Genomic DNA, 26437 nt, shown 5'->3' on the forward strand with positions numbered 1-26437 from the left:
TCTGAGCTGTCACAAGGATGGAGCTCCCAAACCCCGCTCCACTCCTCTGGCAGCTCCAGGGCTCCATGGGCACGGATGGGCACCACCAAAGACACCCCTAAAATTCCAGCTCAGGGACAAATCTCAGTATGTTTAGCAACAGAGCTTTTAAACAGCATTTCAAGAGGGCTTCTAAACAGCTACATACATCAAGTGTGAAATTAGATTCCCTAGTCCTACTTTCATTAATTAACTCACTGAACCTATTTCAGTAATCACAGCTATGCAGCAGTGGGAGTAGGAGATTCGTGGTCAAGCCAGGCACCGACTCACCTACCTGTCCATGCTAAACCATGCTGATGTTCCTCCCTTCACAACCAGCACCACTGGCAGTGCTGGCCTTGCCTGATCATCTCATCTTACCTTGTGTTCAGCACTGCGTGTTCACGGAGGGAATGCATGTGGTGCTGAGTGTCTGTCCTACAACAGCAGCACAGACAGCTTTATCCTTTTCAAAGCAATTCCAGCCTCCTGAAACCAAGCAACCCAAAGAATGAATCCCTCTGGAAAGCAAACAACGTGCTAATGCCAAAAAACATTCCACTGCCATCCACCCTTCAAAATTCTCTTAGCCCACAGTAAACAGCATGCACCTGCCAGAGCAAATCAAGGTGAGGATGCAGTATTTGTGCAACATCACACAAATGTCAAACTGCTCACTTGTTAAAGAGGAATGAAGCCAGGATGCTTGTTTGGAGCCATTTACAAAGCCCACTGGGCTATATCATCCCCTAGATTTACCATGAAAATAAGCTGTGTGTGAAGTGAAACCGGGCTTTTCTGCTCACCTATTGTCCCTTTATGTTCAAAGACTTTTTCCTCTTCTGTACTCAATCAGAACAACCAGCAGAAGCCAGCATGAGTCAACTGCCCCAGCACACAGGGACAGCACTTGATGCCTGTGTCCCCACGTCCCCAGCTGTCACAATTCTCCTGGTGCCACCACCCCATGTCGGGCAGCACAGCAAGCATCCATTAGTTCTGCCATTGTTCCTTACAAAGCCAGACCTAATCAGCACGTGGTCAACATTTCAATTAATTACTGACACATAGAATAACATATTCAGTAATACTGATATGTTAGAATCAGTAACAGATACACCTGAGCTCCCTGCTGTAGACTTTTTAGAGATTACTTCCCCTTAATTCCCCCCTATAAAGGGCATGATCAGGGCACTGCTCCTCACTCTGCAGCAGAGCACAAATTAGGTGTAACCAATAGATCACAGCAGCACAACGGGTGCTGTGGTTTTCCAGCAGTGGTTCCTGTGTGTTCCTAGGATGTGTCAAACTGCACCACAACCATTCCAGCACCACTGGTTCCACAACTCTCAGGATGAAAGACAAGTCAGTGTGGGTTGATCAGACTGTTCCTCTTTTCTCCTTACAAATGTGGACCCTCCCAGCCAAGGGTCTCTGCACCAGGCACTGCAGGGATGGCTCTGTGCCATCTGATGATTCCTCACTGATCCTCTCACTGTGTCACAAATCAGCTGGACACTGCAAGGATTAAGGAAAAGTCACCTTTATTCCCACATGCTGTTACGTGTGAGACAAGAGCTAGAGCTACATGAAAGAACAGGATCATAGAACCATCCATGATCCCGAGTTGGAAGGGACACATAAGGATCATTGAGTCCAATTCCTGGATGTGAGACAACAATTTGCACATGGGGAGGTTTAGCTTGGAAGCCAGAATGAATTCCTTCACAGAAGAGTGCTCAGGCCCTGGAACGGGCTGCCCTGGGCAGCAGTGCAGCTCCCATCCCTGCAAGAATAGAGGAGAAGTGTGGACACAGCACTCAGGGACATGGCTTAGCTGTGGCCTTATAGTACCAGGTGGATGGCTGGGCTTGATGATCTCAGAGATCTTTTCCTACCTGAATGACTCTATGGAACTAGGAACTGGAGGATAAGGATGTGAGAATGCAACCAGCAGCATCCCGTGCCAAACACCACCCTGCTTGCCTGCAGGGCACCCAGCTGAAGGTCCCCATCCCCGTGGCCAGCACAGAGCAGTGTGAGCCACAGGGCAGGGAGCCACAGCTCAGCCACTCTGAGTGCTTCATTAACACATTCACATGCTCCTTAACACATTCACATTCTGTAAAACTTCCCTGATTTATTTCCATATGAAATATTTCTCCTTATGAAAACCAATTCCAGCATAAAATCTCAATCTTGTAGTTTAATAGGATGTAATTCTGGAAGAATACAATAAATTATGCAGCAAGAAACCTTTGGAACTTCAACTTTGTCTCTGTCATATCAGAGCAATTATTTCTGCATGACCCAATCCTTTGTATTTCAGAGAAAAATCTTCCAACCCTTATTTCTAGGAGGATTCGAGTTATAAATTACCTTTGGAATTCCAAAGTCAGTAACACAGAAATGTGGTTCCATCTTTCCCCCCCCATGTGCTCCCTCAGCTCTGCAGCATCCCAGCAGCCCTCACCCACACTGTGTGTGCTGGTGTCAGTGGGGCTCAGTGCGTGCCAGCAGCAGCTGTCCCAGGGGGCAGCCAGAACCCCCACCTTGTTTGTAGGAATGCTCCCAGCTCACTCTGAATGCAGTAAACAGAGCAAAATTTGCAATGGAATCAATGAAATTCTATTTAGCTACCCTAGGGAAGCATCCACGGCACATTTTAAATTGTGGAATTTAATTAATTTTCCTGATTTATATGCTGGCCAACGAGCTAAGATTCGTTTTGCCTTGTTAAATCTATTTACACTTAGATAGCAGGGACAGATCGAGGAATACATCCAGCCAGCCAGACAACACCCACCAACACCTGACTTTAGTTACCAAAGCCATTTGTTTCCCACTGTCAATCAGGCTGTCATCAGAGATGATGCCTTGGATAAAAGAAAAGCCCAATAACCAAAATCCAGCTTCCTCTTTGCTGCTTCTCTGCGCTCCATTGCTGCATGCTACTGCTATGGCCCCAAACTCCTGTCTGCACTTTGTTTTCTTTCGGATGAGTTTCCCCATTGGTATAGCAATACCAATTTAACTGCTGATGTTAAATATAATAGCAGTCTTGAATTAAACTGAAATATTCTTTATGGGATTGCCGTTTACCCCGCGAGTTCACTGTTACATCAGACAAACTGCCCAGGCCGCTGATGACATCAACTGCAAAGCAGTGTCCCTCCTGCTGCATCTTCCCAACATTCACATGGACTTCAGCAACACTTGCTCCTTCCCCCTGTTCTGAGCACCACAGACTCATTTGAGAAGGAAAGGTCCTCTGAAGGTCCCCACTGCCCTGCAGGAACAGGACCTGTAGCCCCAGCAGTACCAAAGCAGCAGTTCACAACAGATGCCTTTACACCATCCTACTTTGAATCATTTTGCGTGGCAGCACCATCACACACTGTAGCTTTATTAAGTGCTAGAAGCACATAGAGAAGCACAAAGTTCCATTGAGGGCCACCCAGCCCTGGGCCATCACTCATCCTGCCGGGACTATTTTGTCCTTGCTGCCATTTGGCTTTTCCTCCTCAGACTTCTGCCACCCTTGTACTGAATCAAGATTAGCTAGAGGACTGCTTTAATAAACAGAATCTCAGCTACATTTCAGCCTGCAATAGAAAAAAAGCAAGAAATGAGAGCTGAAAACTCTTCCAGAGGGAAAACAATGCCTCCCAGCTGAAAAGGAACAGCACTGACATATGTGCACTGCAAGGTGTGGGCAGCACAGCCCAGTGCCCAGAGCTGAGCCGATGCCTGCACCATCCCCAGCCTGCCAATCCAGGGGCAAGTGCTCTGCAGGTATCTTGGCAGTGCAGATGTGTTCCTAACCTCTGAAACACGATTCAAGCTCTCTACAGCAGCATCCTGGCATCGTCTGAAGGAAAAATAAAACAAAAAACTACTGCTTGATTTAATAAGTGGTTAAACATGTAGTAAATAAATCTGACTTTTATGACATTTACCAAGCAAACAGTCGGGCACGAATGGAAGGATTCGGGTTGTTTGCCCTTGTGGCTACATGGGCCATTTAATTATGTTCTTGCTATTGTCAAACCTTGATATCTCTCTGCAGGCACTGAAGCAGTGCCCCCTCCTGCCCTAGTGGAACGATCAGCCAAAGGCCAGGGCCCACCCCAGGGCTGACCACACAGCCCTGCCTGGCAGCTGGGCACTCCACGCACGCTCTGCAGAGATGTACCAGCCAGCAGGAGGCAACTGGCACTCATGGGAAGGGGTTAGCTCAAAAACCGCTGTGCGTGCATGGCTTCCCTCGCACCCGCCAACACAGATACGAAGCTGAAAAGTAATTTTATGCTGGATATTAGCTCAAGCAGGAAGTTATCACTTTAATAACTATAAACATCCATTTGCTTGCTTCGTTACACAGCATTAAAGCTGGGCAGATCATTTACAACGAGCTCGTTAGAAATGCTCCGCGCGCCAAGATGAGTGGCTGTTACTGCTAGGCACACAAGAGACCAGGAAGGAGGGGGGAAGCTTCCCAGTATGTCAGTGCCACACTTCTGCTTGGAATACCTGGAACTGCTCCTCTGGTGATCTGAAAACATTACTACTTGTTCACATAGGACTATGAACTCCCGGGCTGTATCAGTTAGACCACAGGTGTGCAACATTTTGGCTCACCTGGGCTGCACTGAGCGAGGAGGAATTGTACAGACCTCATATAAAACATATGCTATAGTTAATGTATATACACAACATTTATTTTTTTTTTAATGTAAAAAAGAGGACAACGAAAGCATCAAACCATTGAGTTGGACACTTACGATGCTAAAAAGACACACGAGGCAAGTTGCCACCCAGTGCACCACCATCACAGCCCCAGAAGCCCAGGCACAGAACAGGACAGGCCTCAGCTCTCCATTCAATCATCTGTTAGGAACAAATTTCCCCATGCCCCCCAGTGTTCCCCCAGACAAAGCAGTGGGGAGGGCAGCACTCCAGCACAGCCAGCAGCCTTTGCTCCTCTGCTGCAGAAGAGAAACCCTTTGTTTCCCCCCAAAAATACTGTCAAAATAACTGAGTAATTGTTGTTATGAAAATGTGTTTTGTATCAGCAGAATTCACTAATGAAGCAAGCTGACAGCCACATGAAGGAGCATGCGGAAAGCTCTGGCACTGAGAGGTGTTTTGAACACACAACGTTGCTTGGCCGCTAAGTTACTGATAGGAAAAATACTTAGTCACTTCCCAGCTGTTCCATGGCAGGCTGAACCATTAAATGTAAACCATTAAATAATTCTGAAAGGAAGAGAACAGGTGGCAAATGGCTTATATGGCAGATGGTGTCTTTTTTAATATTTGTACTGGCTGCTAATTTACAGAGTCCATAACTGCACGCTCATACCTTACCTTTTCCATTTGAATAATTAAGAAATGGGATGTGAAAAAAATAAATCCCCTTGCCCCTAATACAGTAGCCATAAAAAAGACATTTGAGATTACCAGCCATCCCATACCTGAAGCACCAAATAACTCTACATGCTAGGATTTTATTGTCTTTTTTTTTCCTAAGAGGGAGTCCTCTTTGAAGCCTTGGCTTGATAGCACTGGAAAATTAAGTTCTCTTCTTACCAGCAGAGCAAATGAGCACAAGGATGCAGCACAGATCGCTGCATAGCTGCTTTCCACAAGCTTTTATTTGGTCTTTATGTTAACGCTGGCACAAAACCCACGTTAACAGCAAGAATGGCATTAAATATTTAAACAGGACGTACGAGCAGAACCACCAAGAGATAGAAAAGGGGAAGAGGAAGAAAGGAAGAACTAACCTAAAGCTGAGCTCTGGTAGCATTTCTGGACTGTTCTCCATGTTTGCTCACTGATGTTAAACCACCTGCTCCAACGTGCAGCAGAAACCACAGAAACACTCTGCTCAGGTTTTTCACCATGACGACGACCAGAGCTCTGCAAAGCAGCTCCACACGTGCAGAGTGCAGACAATTTACTCAACGCTACCAGGTTCTCCAAGCAAGGAGAAACAAAAATGCCACTGAACAAAAGAACTGAAGCCCAGAGCTCTCCGGGATGCCAAACGTACCACTTTGTTGGCTTCACCCTGCTGGCTTTATCTGCTCCCAGGTAGCTCTTTACCCAGGGATAAGGAGCTTTCTGGCAGTGAGCATCTGGCACTTTTTATCTGTGCTCCCAAACCCAGAATGGGACATTGGCCACCACTGGCTTTGGCTGGAATTCCCTTTCACCACTTCAAGTAAAGTGGGGCCAAGCAGTCATTCTGTCACAGCAGAAGTCCCTAACAATTGCAACTTTAACTGCTTCCAGAAGATATTCAGGACATCCATCATTAGAAGCTGGCAAAGTCACCCTTTCCTTTGGTACTGCTTTTAGGACAGAAGCCTGCACTGTGGCAGACAGCAAACAGAGTAATGCATCCAACACCTCTGAAACACATCAGAGCTGTACCACAGGACTTGTCTGGTGTGGTTTGAGGCAGGAAGGAGAACATGGGGAGGCTGCCCTGTACACTGCAGCTGCTGAGAGGCACACAGCAGTGGTGGTGGAGTTGGTGTGACTTGGAGAAGAATGGTCAGTGGCCAAAGGCAGCTCAGAGCTCTGCTTCACTATTGCTGTATAAGTTAATGACTGGGGAAGCCTCAAGAAAGCAGAATTTAATGTACAGAAAATGCCAGGCATACAGCGTGCTTTAAACCCTGCCTCCCCTTCAGCTAAAAGCATCATCGTCACGCTGACGTTATTAAAGACGACTCATGGATCTCGAAGAAAAACAGATCTGTGAGAGAGCATTATCTGCAGACCCTGGGGCGGCTGCATTCCTCTTGCTTCATGTATGATTTATAGACTAACCCAGTAATTAATGAGCTTTCCATGTTCTCCTTGTTGAAAGTTTATGCGAGATAATGTTCTTAGAGTCATAGAACCACAGAACCACTCAGGCTGGAAAAGTCCTCTGAGACCCCCACCGTGCCCACAGCCCACATCCCTCGGTGCTGCATCCCTGCAGCTCTGAACACCTCTGTAGATGGGGACTGCCCACCCTGGGCAGCTGTGCCAGCGCCTGGCTGCTCTCTGGAGCAGACATTGCTGTGATACCACCCTGACCACCAACCAGTCCTTCCCTCCAAGTAACACCAACTCCATCACCCTCTGCTGCGCATCTCCCAGCAGCTTGCACAGCAAGCCTCCCCGCTCCACTCTGTGCTAAGGACTCACCCCACACATCTTTCTTTTTACTCACACCTATCCCAATTCTGATTCGTTCGTTAGAGCTCATGAAAACTCCCATTCATTACTTTCCTTTTTTCCCAGTTCCCAGGTCTCGCCGCCATCCTCAGTGCTCCTCAGGAAGCTTTCCATCAAGCTCGTGTTGACAAAGATAATTTAAAGTGAACACCTCAGAGTCCTCTTCACCGTGAGCACAATAAAAAGGAGTTTCATAAAAATGTTTTATGTAAGCCTTTGCAAAGGAAATAGCCAGCCCTCCAGAGAGGATGATTAATAGAGAAAAATGGTTAGCTGAATCTCGAGTTTATTTTATATGTGCCGGGCATTTCCAAGCTTTCTTTCCTAAAAAGCTGCTATATATTCCGTAGGAGAACACACCCAGAAGCGTGTGCTGTACTGTGAATGATTGATAATGGGCTGATTGCTTGGGCACTCACAGCATGGTAGTTGATAGCCTATCACACAGTCATTCGAAAGGAAAGCAACAATTATCATGGCCTGACATGTTTATCACAGCAGAACCAAGCCACTTATCTTAACTCTATAGCTCCTTGATATTATAATATTCTATCGTGCCTAATACAATTCATGCAGGGCTCAGTGCTGCAGCTGTAAATCAGAAGTCCTGCAACTGCTTCTCCCAGGAATGCCCGAGCATCTCAATTCAAGGAAGAATACATCTAGCATCTAAATCTGTATTTCAGCACGGATAAAGAACGACTCTCTTACCCTCCAATTCTCCTATAAGATGCTCATTTTCAGAGGGGTGAAGTGATCACTGTGGGTCAGAAAATATCCCATGGGAAGCCCTCAGCTCCCCTCCCCATGGCAGCACCTACAGAGCTCTGTGCTCTGCTGGCAGGATGGTCCTTTGTAACAGCTGGGAGACTGTATCCCTGCGGGGACATGAGCTCTTCACACCCTGTAGCCCTTCCGCAGTAGTCGTTTTTATCTGCACCATTATGATGGCTGCTCAACAGGAACGATAATTACAGAGATCCATTTCTCATGTGAAGATTTCATCTGAACACCCAATATCATAACTGCACACTTCCTGCCAATTTCAACCTCGCTGCGTTGTGCTGCGTTACACTTCAAGTACCACAAAGATGGAAAAGGTGCCAAAAATACATTTTTAAACTCAATTGGAACACTGTGTTTCAAAAATATAGCCTTAAGCACCCAAAGCACAAATAGCTCCAAAAATGACCACGAAGACCGAGAAGAGGAGACTCACACAGCAGGGTGATGCTGCAGAGCCCCCCAGGTACCACATGCTGTGCCATGCAGAGGAAACAGCAGGTTTTGCAGTGAGCAACCACAGGCACATCACCCACACCCAAACCTGTAAGGAAGTGTGCAGAACCCAAGGCTACGTTCCTCTAGCAAGTTTTGTAAGGAAGCAATCTGCTTCTGTCCCAAACGTTACCACTGAGCTCTGCTCGCTGGTGACAGTAACAGGATCTGAGCACAGAGCTGTGGCATGGGAAGGTTGGTTGGGTTAGGGGAGGACTGTGCTCCAGAGGCAGTGGGCACAGCTCCAAGCTGCTGGAGCTCAGCAAGCACTGGGACACCGCTCTCAGCCATGGGGTCTGAGGTTCATTGCTGCTATGTGGGACATGGGCTGAACTCGGTGACACCTGGGATCCTTTCAACTCAGGTTTATCTGCCATTCTGTCCCTTTATGTCAAACAGACATCTTTCAACTGCCAACATTGCAGCCAGCCCATTGGCACACAGTCCCAGTGCCATTAGGACCACATTTCCTTCCCAAAGGTGACAGAGGATGCAGCTCAGTTCACATACTGCCCACAACTGTCCCAGTATACCAAAAGATTACTAACGAGCACAAACTTTTAACACGTGCTATCAGAGAACACCTTTAAGCAGCACCAGAGAAAACAATTTAAGCCCAGGTGCGTGTGCTCACACAGCAGCTGTGTGCTTGCAGCTACCAAAGCACAGCAGCAGAACGCACAGAGGCTGTCTGTGCTGCAGAGCACACGGTGCTTCTTCTTCACACCGACCCAAACGACCTTACCTGGGAATGGGGAGCCCAGCACGGGGATCCTGAGGGGTGAGAGGGTGAGCAGGCGGCACTGTGGGATGCTGGATGGGGGTGGTCCTGGGGGGGGTTCAGCCTCCACTGCCAGCAGCGCCAGGCTTGGAGGGCTGCCCACTGGGCTGGGACCGCGCCGGCAGCCACCTGCAGAAAGAGATGCAATCACTTCATTGGGATGGATGTAAGGATGCTTCCAGCATTCTGAATTAAAGGCAGCACAAACACACAGAACATTCTTAACCTTGCCTCCAACATCACGAGATAGGACTGCAGACCGGCTGAGGTTGGAAAGGACCTTAATGAACATCTGCTTCTAATAAGATGTTGCACTTTGATAATGTCTCCAATGTCTCACAAAGCCATGCTAATTTCTTTAGGAAGCACTCGTAGCAGCACCACTGGTGGTTGGACTTAATGACCTTGAGGGTATTTTCCAAACTTAAGACTCTATAAAAAGGAAGCTGTGTTTCATGCAGTGCCTTTGGCAAGGCTATAGTGCTGGCACCATGGCCCCAGCCCTTCTTGCTGTTATTCTTCCAGAGCTCTGAGCTTTAAACCCTAGGTGTGAGAACACAGCCTTGCAACCTGAAGGGACATCACAAGGCAATATTGAGTGATGTATAAGCTGCGCAGAGTTGTTAAATTTAAATGATAAAAACCTCAATAATAGAAGAAGCCAAGCAGTTGAACGTATTGATCTGTGTTCACTTCATCTGTCATGGTTCATAACGATGCACAAACACCCATATCTGACTTTTGCTAAATAAAAGCTGTCTGATTTTAGATCTGAATGTTTGTGTTGCCCATTACATTAACCAGACATCAGTGTTACCAGCTGGACTGCTGCCCTGCTCTGTGCATGCAAACAGCTAAGCTGTACAACCTTCATATGCAAGTGCCTTCACCTTGAGCACACACCATGCAGAAACTTCATACAATCATAGAATGGCTCAGGTTGGAAAGGGCTTCAGTGCCCTCTGAGTGAAGAATTTCCTCCGAACAGCCAACCTAAATCTCCCCTCTTTCAGTTTAAATCCTTCCCCCTTTGTCCTGCACTATAAGACTGCCTTGAGCAGGAACTCAGCAGCTGCCCACAAAACGCAGGATCAAACTCACTTCTGACTACATAACATTTACCTTGATGTCTGAGAAGCATAAGGGGAAGACCTTTGGAGCTCAATCTTGGCTAAATATCTTAAATAAACAAGAAAATGAGCAGTAGAAAGTCTTAAGGAAAACCCTCATTTGACAAACACCAGCTGTTACTCCCTCTACACTGAGCTATGTATTCAAAAATTAAGCAATCATTAGCTTATTATGTTATTTAGCAAATGTTTTCAGCTCATGTGGAAACCCTTCAGGCACTGAGAGCCAACTGTAGCCGAGCACAAATCCCTGCTTGATCACAGCAGACATTTCCTCAATCTGTTGGGTTTCCCTCACCTCTGCATCACTGCTGAGCCAGTGCCTGGCCCTGGGGGGCTCAGAAGGCACCAAGGGGCCTCACTGCCAGCTCAGCAGCAATGATTGTCCCCTAGAGAAGCCCCACCATTGCCCCACTCTGGACAGGGGACACAACCCAGCCCCACGCATCTCCATGGCCAGGTGCCCTGTGTGGGCCTTCAGACACCTGGATGCTCTTGCTGCCAAACATTCCTGCTCTCAGCTCTGGGGAAGGGGAAAGACGTTCCGTGCTTTAGGAAAGGAAATTGTTCCACTTACAGCTAATTGGGGCTCTTGAGGCTATTCTCCTCAATTTCAGCAGCTCTGCTTCTCAATCTTATAATAAACAATTATTTGCCAACAAAATAAGCCCTCCGTCTTAGCAAAACAGAAGTCAAATATTTCCAGTAAGCAGCATAAAAAAGCTTCATTATTACTACTGGATATCAGCTCCAAGAGGAATCCATTTCAATACTTGTATGAGCACATCAGGCATGCAGGCAAAGAAACACCAACAAACGGTATCAACATCTTATTCGTTCCACTGTGGACAGATGAAAAATAGGTTACTCTCCCAAAGTCGCAATGGAAATCTCCAAAGACCTCATGGTCTGATTACTTGGACTGTTTTGATGATTGCTGCATTCATTCACCTGAGAACAACCACAGGTGTTGGTTGGGTTCCATGCTCCAACTGCACGAGATCACTGCCTGCAACCCAGCCACCTTCAGTGGGAGCAACCAATTGAACTCTTTCTGCAACACTTGGAAAACAAACGTTGCAAGGAGAATTACTTTCCTGCCAGCCTCCTGTAGGGTACATGAGCAGAAAGGTTGTTCGCTTCTCCACTGATTCTTCTTTTGGAGAACACACATGTCTCCCATAGAGCTGAGCAAAGCAACAAAGCAACAGAATCCTGCACTACCAAAACTGAGTAGAACTCCTGGAGCTAGCAGGCCATCCTTATTAAAGTTTCATCAGCTCCGTTATTAAAGTTTCATCAGCCAGTTGAAAGAGAAGTTTGGGTGATTTCCCCGCCTTTGATGAGGCTTTCACTTGCTCTCTCCTACTAAATAATTCCACGACATGAGGATACCCCTGTAATTGTTAATACTGGAGCGCATCACTGCCTGGGGTCACCACACCTTTCACTGAGCCCACTGAACACCACCCATCCCAGCAGGAGGATCCCCCAGCTCAGCCTGCCCCATAGGCTGCCTTGGGATGGTTCTTCTCAGGAGCTGGGCACTTCTTCAGCCATTGGCAGGGGCAGGAAAGCAGCTCTTTGCAGAAACCAATCCCATTTCACTGGGAGAATTTCCAGTAAGTGTGTTTTTCATAAACACACTTATTGACTGTTTACTCGAGTTTCAAGAAGCAAACGCCTTGCAAATAGGAGTAAAAAACTCTCATCTGGATAATCTTGAGCAGGACAAAATTATGACCAGTGGCTTTTTCTCCAAATCTGTTTTTGCCAAGGCACACTCCATCCTGAGCAGCAGCACAGCAGCTGCCTGTGAACAATAAAACCCACACTGATGCTCTTTTCCAACCTTCATTCCCAGTGCTCTACAGCAGCAGTAGGGAAAGACACACGAGGTGGGCAGCACATCTTGGTGTGCAGCTACTGGAGAAGCAGCTGAATGAGCAGTGAGGGTTCTCAGATAACATACCAAAGGGGGTGCAGTGCAGAAATGCAGTGAACATGTCTGATCTCCAAACTCTGCCTGCATACATGAGATCCCAGATGTTGCCATCTGTGTAGAAAAGGCTCTACAGGCACAAATATGGAAGTTTCTGTTGTACCTTTCCTTTATTACAGCACAGCATCATTTAAGTAAACTTTCTACTTGCATCCAGAAGATCCATTTTCACACGGCAGATCCACGCTTGTCAGCTTCACAACAAATCCTGATTACATTCTTTCAGCCTACTTCTTCAGTTCTGCCTACAGGAAAACATTTTTCCCCCCTCCAAAAAAACCACAATTGTCTCCCAAAAGACCCAAATGAAAGAAAGAAAAGGAAAAAAAATCAAACAGGTTTTACAAAGACCTTCTACAAAGTTAAAGGAACTTTTGGGGTGTCTTGATGAAGAATTAACTTTCTTTAAAGGAAACCTTTCTGACACAAATGGAGTTCCACTTCCAAGTGCTGATCTGCCTCTTCCCATAGAAGCAGACACCAAACACACGACCACACAACGCCCAACTTATATCAAAGCTTTCCTTTCACCAGCAGTTCCATTTCAACACTACCCAAATGACCTGTGGTAGTTTAGGAAAAGGATCCCAAAACTCAGCTGTCAAAGTGCTGAGGAGCATCCTAAGGGATTTACAATACTTCCCGTGTATGCTTAAGGTAGTAAATATTTGGAAGGCTCTCAATGCACACACATATTATGAAGGCTGTATGAAAATAAAAACCAATTAAACTGAGGTTGATTAAATACTTTCAATGGAGAGCCAGTGAAGCTAGTAACACAGAAGCCTTAATCATCACCTACAGAGGGCTGTATACCAACAGTTTTCTTGCTTGTTTTCAACTTCTATTCATAAAATAAATATCGACCTGTACCAGCATCGTTATCTCTAGATGACCTTTAAGATCTCTTCCAACCCAAGCCATTCTGAGGCTCAAGCTTGTTTCCCCTCATGCCAGCCCTGGCCTCAGGATTCCCGCTGGTTTCTGGGCACCATTACCACTGCACAGCCCATCCACGACCCAGTGTGCCACATCCAGGCACTGCACAATCCCAGCTGCTACTTAAAATAAAAAATGAAGTCTATCATTTGTGATCACAAAGACACTTTGGAACTGTTTGCTGAATCACAACTGATGCTGTTTAAACCAGCTGAAGGCAGAGGGAGGGTTTATTACCAGACAGTAACACTGACAGTGGATCTCTCAGGTCTAGTCCACCAGCTTGGGACCCATTCTGCAGCATAGTGTTGCCACTTATTGCACCAGCCTGCAATAAATCTTGCCATACAGCACAGATGTCACAGGATGCTCCTCGGTCAGCTCCTGCTGCTGGGCCAGGGCAGCAGGCAAGTGCTGGAGCACAGCCCTGGGGCTGCCAAACCTGGCTGCAGGCAGCACAGCACTCCAGCACCAGCCAGCACAGAGCACTCATCACCACCTCTAAAGGTGTACGGAAAGGCAGTCCAGAAGAACGAAGCATTTGAAGGGTGAATTTATTGTTTACTATCCCTTATTCCCTTTCCCTTCCGTCTGTAGAGTCTTTAAGAGGAACAAAACAAAGTCTTTTATGTGACAGTTCTTTATTAAACTTATTAGGCTGTTATCAGTATTAAAACTGACAACTGTCTCTTGATAGGACAAGAGAAGAATGTAGTTGAAATGAGCTACAGTGACTGCTGCTGTCTGATGACCCCTCCCCGAAGATGAGCCATAAAAAGGAGGGAACAGGATAACAACAGCCTGATTTCTGCCTTAGATTCATTCCTCCCAGAGTCCTGGGCTCCTGGAGATTACAACACTGCTTTCTCAGCACCTTCCTAGCCCTGGCCAGCTACACAAGGTGTGTGTTAAAGCACAAGGGAAGAATAGAGCAGGGCGAAAGTTGCTACTCGCATGAGCCATTGCAGGGCTGCCCACAAGCCGGTTGCAGGCTGCTCCAGCCACAGCCCTGGAAGCTCTGTGCATCATCTGGGAAACCACTGGGTGCACAGAGAAGTACAAGGCTGAAAAGGGGGAGGATGGAAAATCCCCAGGTTTAGTAAGGCTGAGGTATACCAACCAGAAAGACTGGAACATTTTCTTGTGGAGGAAGGCTGAAAACCTGGCAGAAGGAATCATACAGAATCACAGAATGTCTTGGGTTGGAAAGGACCTCAAGGATCACGAAGTTCCAACCCTCCACCATGTGCAGGGCCACCAACCTCCACATTTCATAGCAGCCCAGGCTGCCCAGGGCCCCATCCAACCTGGCCTTGAACACCTGCATGGATGGACGGGGCATCACAGCCTCTCTTGGCAGCTGTTCCAGCACCTCACCACTCTCTCTGTAAAGAACTTAGGGAAACCAAGCAGAGACTTTGCTCCAGCTGAAAACCTTATGCATTTGCAGAGAAGGAAATGGGAAGCATTACCTATACTGAGCCCACTGCTTCATATCAGCATGCTGTTTGAGCATCTAATCAGCCATATCACTCAGTGTGGGCGCTGCAGAAGACTTAGCTGGCCACTTCCAACAGAACACCGACTTCCCTCATCAGCAAAGCACGTTCTGGAACTAATAGGTTTGAGACCTGAAGATGGAGCCACGGCTGCTTCTTGGCTAATTCTCTGCTGTCACTTCTTCACGTGCCAGCACTCACTGAACAGCACTTTGTAAGTGCACCAGTCCACCTGCAGGGCAGCACTGCCCCACCGTGTGGTGGCCCTGAGGCCACTCATGATTTTAACATTAGTTTCAGGTGCTTCTTGCGAGGAACTCGGTTGTTTTTTCTGTCAAGCACAAACGCTTGGAGGACCTACAACACATGCATTTATCACACCTGCATTTACACTTGCAGAATTCAGATCCAGGAGAACCTGCTGGCTCTGCTATCTGAACTGCACGTGGTTTGGAATTTCAGGTGCTGAGCAAATAGAAGCAGTACTTATCAATCAATAACACGAGGCAATGGGTTGACTTAAATAGTGCATTTATCCTAATACAAAGAAAAACATATTGATTTTCCCATCTTCTGAAGCCAAAAGGGAGGGGGAAAAAAGTGTACAGCCTCTTATGTCTGTAACCTGGTATTGCATGTCTGCCAGTAAAAGAACCACTGACTGCTCATTTCTATGCCCAGGTGCAATAAATAACAATACAAAAACCAACCAAAACAGGCACTGCAAATCACTGAGAGGGATGAGTTTCTCTATAATGGTCTCAGGACCAAGCAGGACAATATTACAGAGTAAGTTGAAACAACAAGCTTTTTCAATAGGCGTATTGTAATGCAACCTCATTTGTATTATCAAAGTGAAAATTAACTGGTCTTAACTGGAGCTGAAGGGTAGATAAAACAGAAAGCAAGTAAAAGCACGGGCTTAACAAACAAAGCCAAAACTTCAGGAAGGCTGCAACTAAAGTCAAGTATTCCCAAAGATTTCACTGTGTGCTCCTCCCTGAAGTGCCTGAGCTAAGAGAGCTGTGTGACATCGCAGGGTTGATCGGGTTCCCGCGGGGCTGCTCTTGTGTTACAGACTGGAAACTGTAGCACACGGCCATTAAATACAAAAGCATCCCATCTGAGGTGCCCCGAAGCTATCTGCTTGTATCCACAGAAGTAGAGCTTGCGCTCAGTGCTTCCCAGCTGTTTGGAGAGGATTTGTGAGTGGAGAGGCAGGAACCACCTCGGCAGCCCCCCACACATCTTCCGTTCTCCAACTCTCCTTCATTCTAACATCCACAATTTTGGGTCTTCACTTCCTCCACTGTTATCGTTCTGCCACCAACACCTTCACCTCCAGCCTCAGCTCCAGCTCCTGCCAGCTTCCCCATTCCTTGGTATCCAAGTTAGAGTACCAGGGGGATACAACGGCCCATCGGAGGGCTACAGCTTTTTTCCCCTTGGTACAACCAAGGCTCCTTTCTGCAGGCCACCAACCCCACTGGGATGCAAAACAGAATGCCACAAGGCAGGCAGTGTGTGCTTTGCATAACCCAGAGCTGTGCCAGCAGCTGCTTCTCCCCATGGGAAGCTCGGTGTTGAAGCCTGAGCTGCTCGGTGCAAAGCAGTTCCAAAAACACGAACCACTCAGGAGCACCAAGCTGCAGTGCTTTCAGGAAGGCTTCCAGCAGCTCCCCCAGCAGGGCAGTGCCAGACAACACAGCTAACGTGAGCACGTCTGACTTGGGTCCAAATGAGCCACAGCTCCAACCATGTGGCACCGCACAATGCGGCAGACAGAAACCTTGATGCTTCCTCTGCACAAATACTCAAGCACTGCCTTCTTCCAATAGACATAAAACAACTCCCGCCATTTCTAGGTGGGAAAACAAAATGCCATTATTCACTTTGAATACCCAAAGTTCCAAGTACATAAATTCATGCTCTGTAATATACTGGAGAATAACAGCAGAATCCTTTCCTTATGGAAAACACAGCTCCTAGTAGTTGGTACCTGCACTCACAGCTGCAAAATTATGTGCATTATCATTCACCAAATGTCAGTGCTTCACATTCCTTTATCTTTGTAACACTGCTGATAAATTGAGGAAACAATTATATCATTACCGATAACTGCAGAAGGCAAACCTGCCTGTGAGATGGGCTTTCAGAATGAACACAGCCACACAGCCTGCTAAAAGCTTATTAACTTCTCAGTTTAAGCCACTTACCTGAGCAATTTGCTCTCTGTATTTTTAATCACTTTTCATATTAACCATAAAAATTATACACTAAATACTTCAAGTACTACTATAATGCTTCCTAGGAACTTTAAGTGTGTTTGGAAGCAGCTTCTCCTCCAGGCTGCAGTGCATGGATACTATAATTTCCCATTCTTGCAACAGTGTCATAAATGTACAGGTTTGATTTCATGAGCCCTGGAGCTCACAAACTGCTTAGGATATTACTTGAATAGCATCAGCCGGATGCATTGATTGCATCGATGCAAGTTAACCAGGGGTCCTCATGCTCCTGAGGAGCAGGGCAATAAATGCTGAGCACGCTGCTGGAGGAGGAGCAGGAGCCCATGCCATGCTGGGCTGCACACAGCCATCAGCACAGAAGGTGGTGGGAAAACAGTCAAGAGATGAAAGGAGAGAGAAGGCAGAGCCTAAGATGTGTTAACAGGTTGCCCAAGGAGGCTGTGGATGCCCCATCCCTGCAGGCATTCAAGGCCAGGCTGGATGTGGCTCTGGGCAGCCTGGGCTGCTGGTTGGTGACCTGCACACAGCAGGGGGTTGGAACTGGATGAGCACTGTGCTCCTTTGCAACCCAGTGTGATTCTATGATAAGACAAACAGTGCAGCAGCGCTGCATGCCAAGTGCTGTCTGAAAGGTAGGCAGAAGCAGACAGGCTTCAGAGCAGGGAAAGTCACCATTCAGTCTTAGTCTACCAGAAACCCTGCTCAGCAAGACATTCCAAAGGAAGAAAATGGATCAGCACCAGTTTGATCCATCTCAAGCTCTCTTGACACAACAGCCCTGACTGCACACATATTGTTCACTGGAAGCAAACCCTCCACAGACAACGTAGCTCCCTCAGGATCACCCATGTGCGACCTGCTGCCTTGCCTGGCCAGCTCTTCTAATCCACCACCAGGTAGACTCGCTCTGTATGTTTGACATGTCATGTAAGTACTTTAAACTCTCCACAATCACTGCACCATCAGCTGACAGCTCAGGACAGAGCTCTCCCCGTGCTCAGCAGAACGATGCACACAAACCATCATGTAAACCCAAGCCAGCTCAGCAACTACCATGCTACCAACACTCCTGCCATGCATGCAGCTCTGCAGAACTCCTCCTTCACCATTGCATTTGTTATTAAGAACACACTTTGAACGATGCAACGCAACTCAAATATTCCCTGTGCGACAACAGAACAGATTTTCAAGCTGTGGCACTCTTATTTATGACCACTGTCATTCCCAACACAGAGACACTGCACTACAGCAGAGCATCGCTCCATGCTGGCAAAAGCAGAGCACAGCTTTCCATAAAGGACTGCTAGAAGCATCCCAGCACAGAGCTGATCTGCGCTGTTCAACGTGCTTCCATTCTCAGCAATATTCATTGCTCATTAATCAATCTGGCAAAGCAACCCAAACACTCATCTCTTCCAGCACCCTCTCTGTCTTACTGCAAAAACACAGAACTGCCTGCATGCTGCCCAGCTTCCAAATACAGCAGTGCCCACAGGAACCCACAGAGGAACATTACCTGACATCTAAGGAACACAGGAGCAGAGACAGCAAGCCATTAAGAATACCCCAATTCTGAATTTCAGAATCTAAGTCAGTGCTTTAAGTACCAACAGCCTTTTACTCCCCAACCTCCTCTGTGAGACAGCTGCTGTCTCAGATTAACACTGTGACACAGAAGCAGAGATTGGGCTCTAGAGCAACAGAATTCCAAGTATAAATCCTAGCTTTTCTATTAGCTGCTGTGTTCTGCAGATTAATGTCATTCATTTCATAAATACCACTGTGCACAACTGAGTTCTAATGAGATGACCAGTCAGTTACTGTCCTCTGCTGATAGCTGTTTATGGAAACCACATCTCACTCCAAAAATTCACAGCAAATAGGAGAATCCTGCATGAACTGCATTGGTCTTTTTTCGTTGGTTGGTTGAAAACAAACCCAGAACCTTGGGGCTTCCCATCATTCTGGAAGCAGACAGCCAGTTACAGAATTTTCTGTTGCAATCTCCTTCGATTAATACATTCTTGTAGTACTTTAGAAGTAATTTAGGGGATGAAGAGCTCTCTGCCATCAAGGTCCCAGATCAGTCAGGAGAGTTTCAGATGAACGGAATGAAACCCTTACTTCAGGAAATGGCTCATTCCTCTCCTGAGCTGCATGAATGGCAGTAAATACTCAATTATTCACTAACCTGGCATCAGCGGAGGTGCCAGCACCACTGTGGGAAGAGGCCTGGAGGCAGGAGCTGGCCTGGCAATGGCCATTGCCACTTGATTTGTCATTAGCAGAGGCTTCTCGTTGCCCTGGAAGAGACGCGGTTCCTCAGGATGCATCCACGCCGAATCCAGAGCAAATGCATTATTTAGGTATATCTGTCCAACACAAGCAAAAGAACATTAAGGCTGGAGAGACTTTATTCTCCCTTCCATCTCTGAGCTTTGGTTTTCGTCTTTAGCTCGTTATTTACTGCATGGGTAGGATCTCAACATGGGGACAAGCACCAGAACAGACTGACTGCTGTTCTGTAAGTGAGGACAGCACTCAGCTGGTCGCTCCAAACCCAGACAGCCCTGAACACAAGTCAGCTAAAGCAGCATCACCAAAAGAAAACGAGTGCTGGAGCCAACAGTGCCTCCACCACAGCTTCAGCAGCACAACTCCATCAGCAGCTCACAGACTGCAACCTCCTCTGGCATTTTATCCTTTGCAAAACTTCACGGAACCAAAGATACAACACAACTGGAGCAGCCTTCTGCACACATCAGCCCCACAATATTTCTTTGCCATGCTGTTTCACTGGACAAACTACTGCCCTCCTGCATGCAGCCACGGTTTACAAAACCAGAAATATTTCTCAGCTACTACAGTTTATGAGCATCAGCATTAAACATGACCAGACTTACTTTGCAGCTCGGCAGCCTTTTATCTATCCAGTTCTTCCCAGTGTGAGGTGGAACAGCAGATGTGTACACGGGGGGGAAAACAGGCACAAATTCCACACCAGATGATGGTGAAAATCCAACGACTGGAGAATGAGCTCCAAATATCCACTGCGGGGGCAAAAATAAAAATAAAAAGGCAGGAAGTTAACAGAAGGGTTTTGCCCCGAGCAAGTCAATGCTTCCATCATCTCCCAGCCGCCTCCGGGGTGACTGCATTGAATTTCAAGTCCAACGCACGTTCGTGCTGCCCGGCGGTGGCTCGGGGAAGGATGCGGTGCTGCCCGCCTGCGACGGAGCCCCGCGTACAGAACAGCGGAGGCGGCTTTAGCGGTCACCCCCAGGAGAGAAGGACCAAAGGAAAAGCAGGCAGCGTATTTCTTGCGGAGGGGCTCACACGGAGCTCAGCCCCCGCCTGCCGCTGCCGGGACCCCGCCGCACACCGACTGCCGCTTTGCTTCGCACTTTCGTTCCAACGTTACGAAGGGAGCGGTGCAGCTACCGGCACTGCTGTCGCTCCGCCTGCTGTAGCAGGGCAACTATTGCAGCCAAAGCGCGATCAGAAGCGCAGTCCCGATTATTCCCAGTGCGGCAGCGAGAAATAATCGAAACCCCGTCGGGCAGGGCTGGGCTCGGCGGCACGGCGGGGAACTCGGGAGCGGAACGAGCCCCTGGGTGCGGGGAGCTGCGCTCGTATTGCTGCGCGTCCTCCTCGCTCATCTCTTACGGAACGCACCGCACGCGAACGGCGCCTACGGCCCGACAGCAGAAACCCACAGAGCCCGAAAGGCGAAAAAAAAAAAAAGCACCACAGCCACAAACCCAAACAAACAAAATAAGAGCATTGCGGGTTTCCCACCCGCTGGAAAATCCCCGTGCCCGGGGCTCGAAGAACCTCTAGCGGCCGCTGCCCGGCACGGCACGGCACCCACACGGGCATCTGTCGGAGGCACCGCGCAGCCCCGAGCGGCCCCAGCGCCCGGCGAGGATCGGCACGGAGCCGTTACCTGCCCGTGGAGCGGCGGGGGATGCTCGGCGAGCAGCGGCAGCAGCGGCTCGCAGGGAACGGGCCAGCCCACGGCCGGAGCCGAGAGCAGCAGCGGCGGGGGCGCCGCGCCGACCCTCAGGAGCCCCGGCACGGCCCACGCCCAGGGGGGCTCGGCGGGCCACAGCAGGGGCGGCGGCCGCTTGGCTGCGGGAGCCGGCAGCATCCTACATGGCACGGGGCTGCGCCGTGCCCGCCGCCCAGTGAAACTCCGCTCCGCGCCGGCAGCCGACGGCGGCTCAGGCACCGCCCCGCCGAGAGGCACCGCCCGAGCAGGGAGGAGCGGGGCGGAACCGCGACGCGGAGCTTCGAGGCCGTGCGGGGGGAGCCGCGATGTGGCGGTTTGGGGCAGCTTCGAGGTGGGGAGGGCAGTCCTCGCACCGAGCCTGAAGCGAGATTTCCGCTGCGCGAGTCTGCGGAAGGGCTCTTTGACACGCGACCGTGCAAAACGCATCGCAGGTTTTGGCTTTAAAGGCGATGTTACACGAAGGTGTGCTCGCTGTGGGTCTCTATTGCTACGCGGCCACCGCTGCCTCCCCACCGGCAGGGCTCCTGCTGTGGGCTGCGGAGGAATAACGCTCTCCTGCCTTCATTAGCAACAAAACCCCCACCTGCAGCCTGCAGGAACACAACCCTTTAATGTCACTGCTGGTGGCAAAAGACATTTGGGAAGGCCAGGCGTGCTGCAGGCTGACCTCTGTGGCACTGTCCAGAGGGTCGGGGTGATCCCACCACATCACATCACATCTGCTATGCTCTCCACTTCTGCCCCAATGTGGAAGAACACAAACTAGGCAGACTTTAGGAAAGCCTGTGGCAGTGCCTCCCTTGGGACCCCCCTGCAAAAGCTGCAGCCCACACCTGGGGCAGCCGTGCCCATGATGAGCAAGGCTCCATCCAGCTGGCCACAATGGGACAATGCCAGCATTATGCAGACGTCCATAGGCAAATTGGAGGCTTCTTCAAACAATATGGAAGAAAGTTAAAGGCCTTAAAAACCGATTTTTCATAGGATGATAGAATGGCTTGGGTCAGAAGGGATCTTAAAGATCATCCACTTCAACCCCCCTGCCTCTAATCTGATTCAGTGCACTGGGGGATCGTGTCTCTCATGGCTGTGAATGACCTCAGTAAAGTTAGTTCCTAAGTTCTGAAGCCAAATTATTGGGATGTGTGGTTAAACACAATGTTTGGGAAAACGCATTGCTCACAGTCCCCCTCAGAGAAATCTGGGAAGTGCTGATTTGAGTATAAAGTGACAGAAATCAGATAAGAGAAATGCATTTCCAAATGTTTTAGTGCTGGGTTATTTTATTTTATTTTTTAAAAAGACAAAAATCTTGTCGTGGTAATTGAAACTGAACAGAAAAACAGAAATGTAATGACAGAAAAAACAGTTGTTTCCTATGAAACACAATAATCTTAGAGTAGAATCTGTCTTAAATGGAGCAGTTCATCTACAAAATACCCAACATAACAGCAAACTGTGCCATATTTGTCATAGCTGCCAAGGATTGGAAATCTGGAGGAGAATTTGCAGGCTCTGAGTGGCTCTTTGTACCCATTGCCCTCTTTGCATTCAGAGCAGCTTCCTCCATGTGTGGGTACAGCCCTATCCAACAGGCTGCAGCAGGCTTCCCAATCAAGCAGGAGCACCCACTGCATGTTCTTCTCATAGTAAAGATCTTTGCTATGAGAGTGGTGAGGTGCTGGAGCAGCTGCCCAGAGAGGCTGTGATGCCCCGTCCATCCCTGGAGGTGTTCAAGGCCAGATTGGATGGGGCCCTGGGCAGCCTGGGCAGCTGTGAAACGTGGAGGTTGGTGGCCCTGCATGTGGCAGGGGGTTGGAGCTTTGTGATCCTTGAGGTCCCTTCCAACCCTGGCCATTCTATGATTCTGTGCCTGGGCAGAGCCAGCTGGGTGCAGCTGCTGCTCGTGTTCTTTCCAATGCACACACAGGTGCCCTTTTTCACGTGGAAAATTGAGCAAATTTACTTACTGGTAATGGGAGGGAAGCAGTCTTCCTAAGGACTTCACTAACAAGAGTTGGGAAAGGTTGTACAGGTAATGTGATTTCAGGAAGCCCGAGCACACTCATGTCAGTCAAAGCTGGAGAGCTCCTGATGAGAGACGTTCCATCACCTGGCTGAATGCACACTCACACTAACAGCTGCTTTTTCTCTTCGACTTCCTTATCTTACAGGTTAAAAAATGATTAAAGCGTTGCTCTGGTGCTGCCTGGAGCTCGGGAAGCCTTTGAGCATCTCCCCATCTGCACAAACGGCAGTGCTGTGTCGGGACCCCGCACCAGGAGCTCAGCCTCCCCCGTTAGGCTGTGGATGTAGCCGTGCTGTGCTCTGCTTTTCCTGGCCAGACCAGCGAGCGGCAGTGATGCTGAGTTGGGTTTAAGCAGCGAGGGATGCAGCGAAGCGCCCAGAAGCAGCGTTGGGGCGGTGAAGCACCGCAGAGCTCCGGCACAGCAACCGTGGCTTACTTAACGCTGTGTGACAAATGGGAGAATCAGAAGGAAAAAAAGCCATCAGGGAAAGAAGCGTCTGGAGCGTAACTTTTTTTTTGACTCGTAATTTCAGTTTAGAAGCGCTCTGGGGGGCTGTGGGAGCGCTCCGGGCAGTCAATCACCCACACCTGGTGCACACATTACTCCCTGAATACCCTCAAGTGTACTTCGGATAGCCCCAGAGTCAATTTAGCCCTAAAACAAAAGGTTGAGGTCCATCATCTTCATTTGTAAGTCCAGAAAAATGGGTCTGTAACATCCAAAAAGGGACTCCCTTCATTAACATCTAAACTGCAGACGTTTCCCACCGAGGATGTTATTAACTGCCCTTTCTGCTGGGTTCTCTCGATGGGAAATGGACGATACTGGGTAACGACCGACCATTCTTACGGTAATGCATCCTGCTCCTCTACAGGACAGGGGATCTAAATCTCCTCGCCGGCACAGCGGCCATCAGGCGCTCAAACATCGGTGGCTGTAATGAACAGAAGCAGAGCTCTGCCTGCAGGTGTTCCGTGCAGCTCCCAGCACAGAGCTGCGCAGGCACGTAGATGTGAGCCTGCCTGCAGAGATTCGCACTGCCCAGTCCCAGCAGAACCGCGTGCTTCCGCAGTTGCCTAACAAACAAACTCCTCCCTGCTTCCCAAATGCTGTCTGAGGCTCCCTGCTACCTTTGCCAGCGCCTGCCTCCCAAGTTAAGCTGCTCGCTTCACGCCGTGCAGAGGGGTTGGAGAGAGCAGAAGGAATCTCAGCTGCCATCTCTGCTACCTGGAGCTGTCTGAAAAGCAAGCACGAACATAAGCATTTTTTTCTTCTCAGGTACTAAACCACCTGATTCACTGCTCCGCAGCTCTACAGCAATCAGGAGCCCCATCTCAGGAGCTCTTATGTCTTCCAAGCAGAGCTGCCAAAGCATCCAGCCAAACAAATGACCCAGCTGGTGATTACTCTGTTGAGGTTTCTTATAACGACGAGGATTAATCGTCCTTCCCTGGGGTTAATCCCTACCTGCTGCATCAGTCATTTGTTTCAACAGTGATAAACAGCAAACCCATCAGAAATGGATCAAATAAACCCACAATGCACCTAATTGTGTGATAACTTGCTATGATGGGAAATGAGCTCTGACTCCAACTAACCATAGAATCATAGAACGGCCTGGGTTGCAAAGGAGCACAGTGCTCATTCAGTTCCATCCCCCTGCTGTGTGTAGGGTCACCAACCAGCAGCCCAGGCTGCCCAGAGCCACATCCAGCCTGGCCTTGAATGCCTGCAGGGATGGGGCATCCACAGCCTCCTTGGGCAGCCATCAGCTTTCAACCTGTAGCATGAGGATTGATTGTTCCTACACCTTTCACTCTATGTAGCAGAACCACAGATGTTATTTTTATCCCTGGATGCAGCTCACCTAAAGCTCTGACCAATCCCTTTTGGAAATGATGACTACCAAACTGTAGTCCCTCTGTATGGGGAGGGATTAACCCCAGATCATAGAATGAATCATAGAAAGGCCTGGGCTGAAAAGGACCACAATGATCATCTAGTTCCAATCGCCTCCTTTGTGCAGGGTCGATGCCTGAAGCAGTCATGTTTTCATGATTTAGCTGCTGATGCCCACGGGGAGGTAGGGGAAAGTACACAGTACATGAGAGTGGTGAGTGGTAGAACAGCTGCCATGGCTCCTCAGGGCACAGCTCTGTTCTCTGCTGAACATGTTCCTCAAGGCAGACACATCAAATGGAAAATCCTGAAGTGACCTTTTGTTTCTATTCCTGTAATGTGAAATAACCTCCTACTCATTTTTTGCCGAATCCCATGGATTTCCATCTCCAGTGCATCAAGCCCTGTTTCAAACCCATTAAGAAAAATCTCAGAAATTGGAGTCACATGGAAAAAAAAAAGGACCTTTGGTGCAATAAAAGTCACTGCAGCAAAGCCATTCCTTGTGCCTTGGGGCCATGATGGGAGTCACCCTGAGATCCCAGATCCACCCAGACCTGCCTCTCCCAGCCCTCCTGCTTACAAGGGTGGATAGTGATAGGATAAGGGGAATGGTTTTAAACTGAGACAGGGAGGCTTAGGTTGGATATGAGGAGGAAGTTTTTCCCCCGGAGGGTGGTGAGGCACTGGCACAGGCTGCCCAAGGAGGCTGTGGATGCCCCATCCCTGCAGGCATTCAAGGCCAGGCTGGATGTGGCTCTGGGCAGCCTGGGCTGCTGGTTGGTGACCTGCACACAGCAGGGGGTTGGGACTGGATGAGCATTGTGCTCCTTTGCAACCCAGGCCATTCTATGGTTCTATGATTCTGCAGGAGACTGAGTGGAGGTGCACAGCAGCAGACCAGCAGCTGGCCATTGGGCTGGCACTGCTGAGCAGCAACAGGGGGCAGATGGGGAGAACTAAAATGTCAAACCATGAGGAAGCACATCAAAAACAATCTCAGGGCTGGGGTGGTGGGGAACTCCTGCACCACAAAGCTGCTGGAAGGGGCACAGCAGCCATCAGTCAGCTCCTGCCGGTGTCAACAGTTTCCAGCAATGTCACTGCTGATCTCAGGGCTGCTCTTCCATGCACGCCTTGTGTGGTTCCTCGTTAGCCTTTGTTTCCCCTTTCACTGTGTGTCCATGTTGCTGGTTTTTAAGTGCCCCCTGAGGAGATCACACTGATCTTAGTCTCGCTGGGTACCAGCTGAAGCGATGGCACTTGGAGCAGCTGTCAGAGCACAACTGCACAAAGATGATTAATTGGCAAGTTGTAAAATAGGAATTTTCTTTCTATTATACTTCAATTGATTTGTT

General features: G+C 48.7%; 2 protein-coding genes across 2 annotated transcripts in view; one reads left to right on the plus strand and one right to left on the minus strand.

Moving 5' to 3' along the window:
• The window catches only part of TCERG1L (transcription elongation regulator 1 like), a 63324-nt gene extending 41846 nt beyond the window's left edge, over window positions 1–21478 (minus strand). The window contains exons 1-4 of the mRNA XM_048944005.1: window positions 21085–21478; window positions 20042–20188; window positions 19330–19510; window positions 9284–9448 (exon numbers count right to left, since the gene is read on the minus strand). Of these exons, the coding sequence (XP_048799962.1) occupies window positions 9284–9448; window positions 19330–19510; window positions 20042–20188; window positions 21085–21288 (697 nt within the window). The 5' untranslated portion in view covers window positions 21289–21478. The remainder of the gene's footprint in view (window positions 1–9283; window positions 9449–19329; window positions 19511–20041; window positions 20189–21084) is intronic.
• The window catches only part of LOC125692881 (uncharacterized), a 209582-nt gene that overhangs the window by 140131 nt on the left and 43014 nt on the right, over window positions 1–26437 (plus strand). The window lies entirely within an intron of this gene.

This window comes from Lagopus muta, chromosome 5, assembly GCF_023343835.1.
Source record: "Lagopus muta isolate bLagMut1 chromosome 5, bLagMut1 primary, whole genome shotgun sequence".
Classification (NCBI taxonomy): Eukaryota; Metazoa; Chordata; class Aves; order Galliformes; family Phasianidae; genus Lagopus; species Lagopus muta.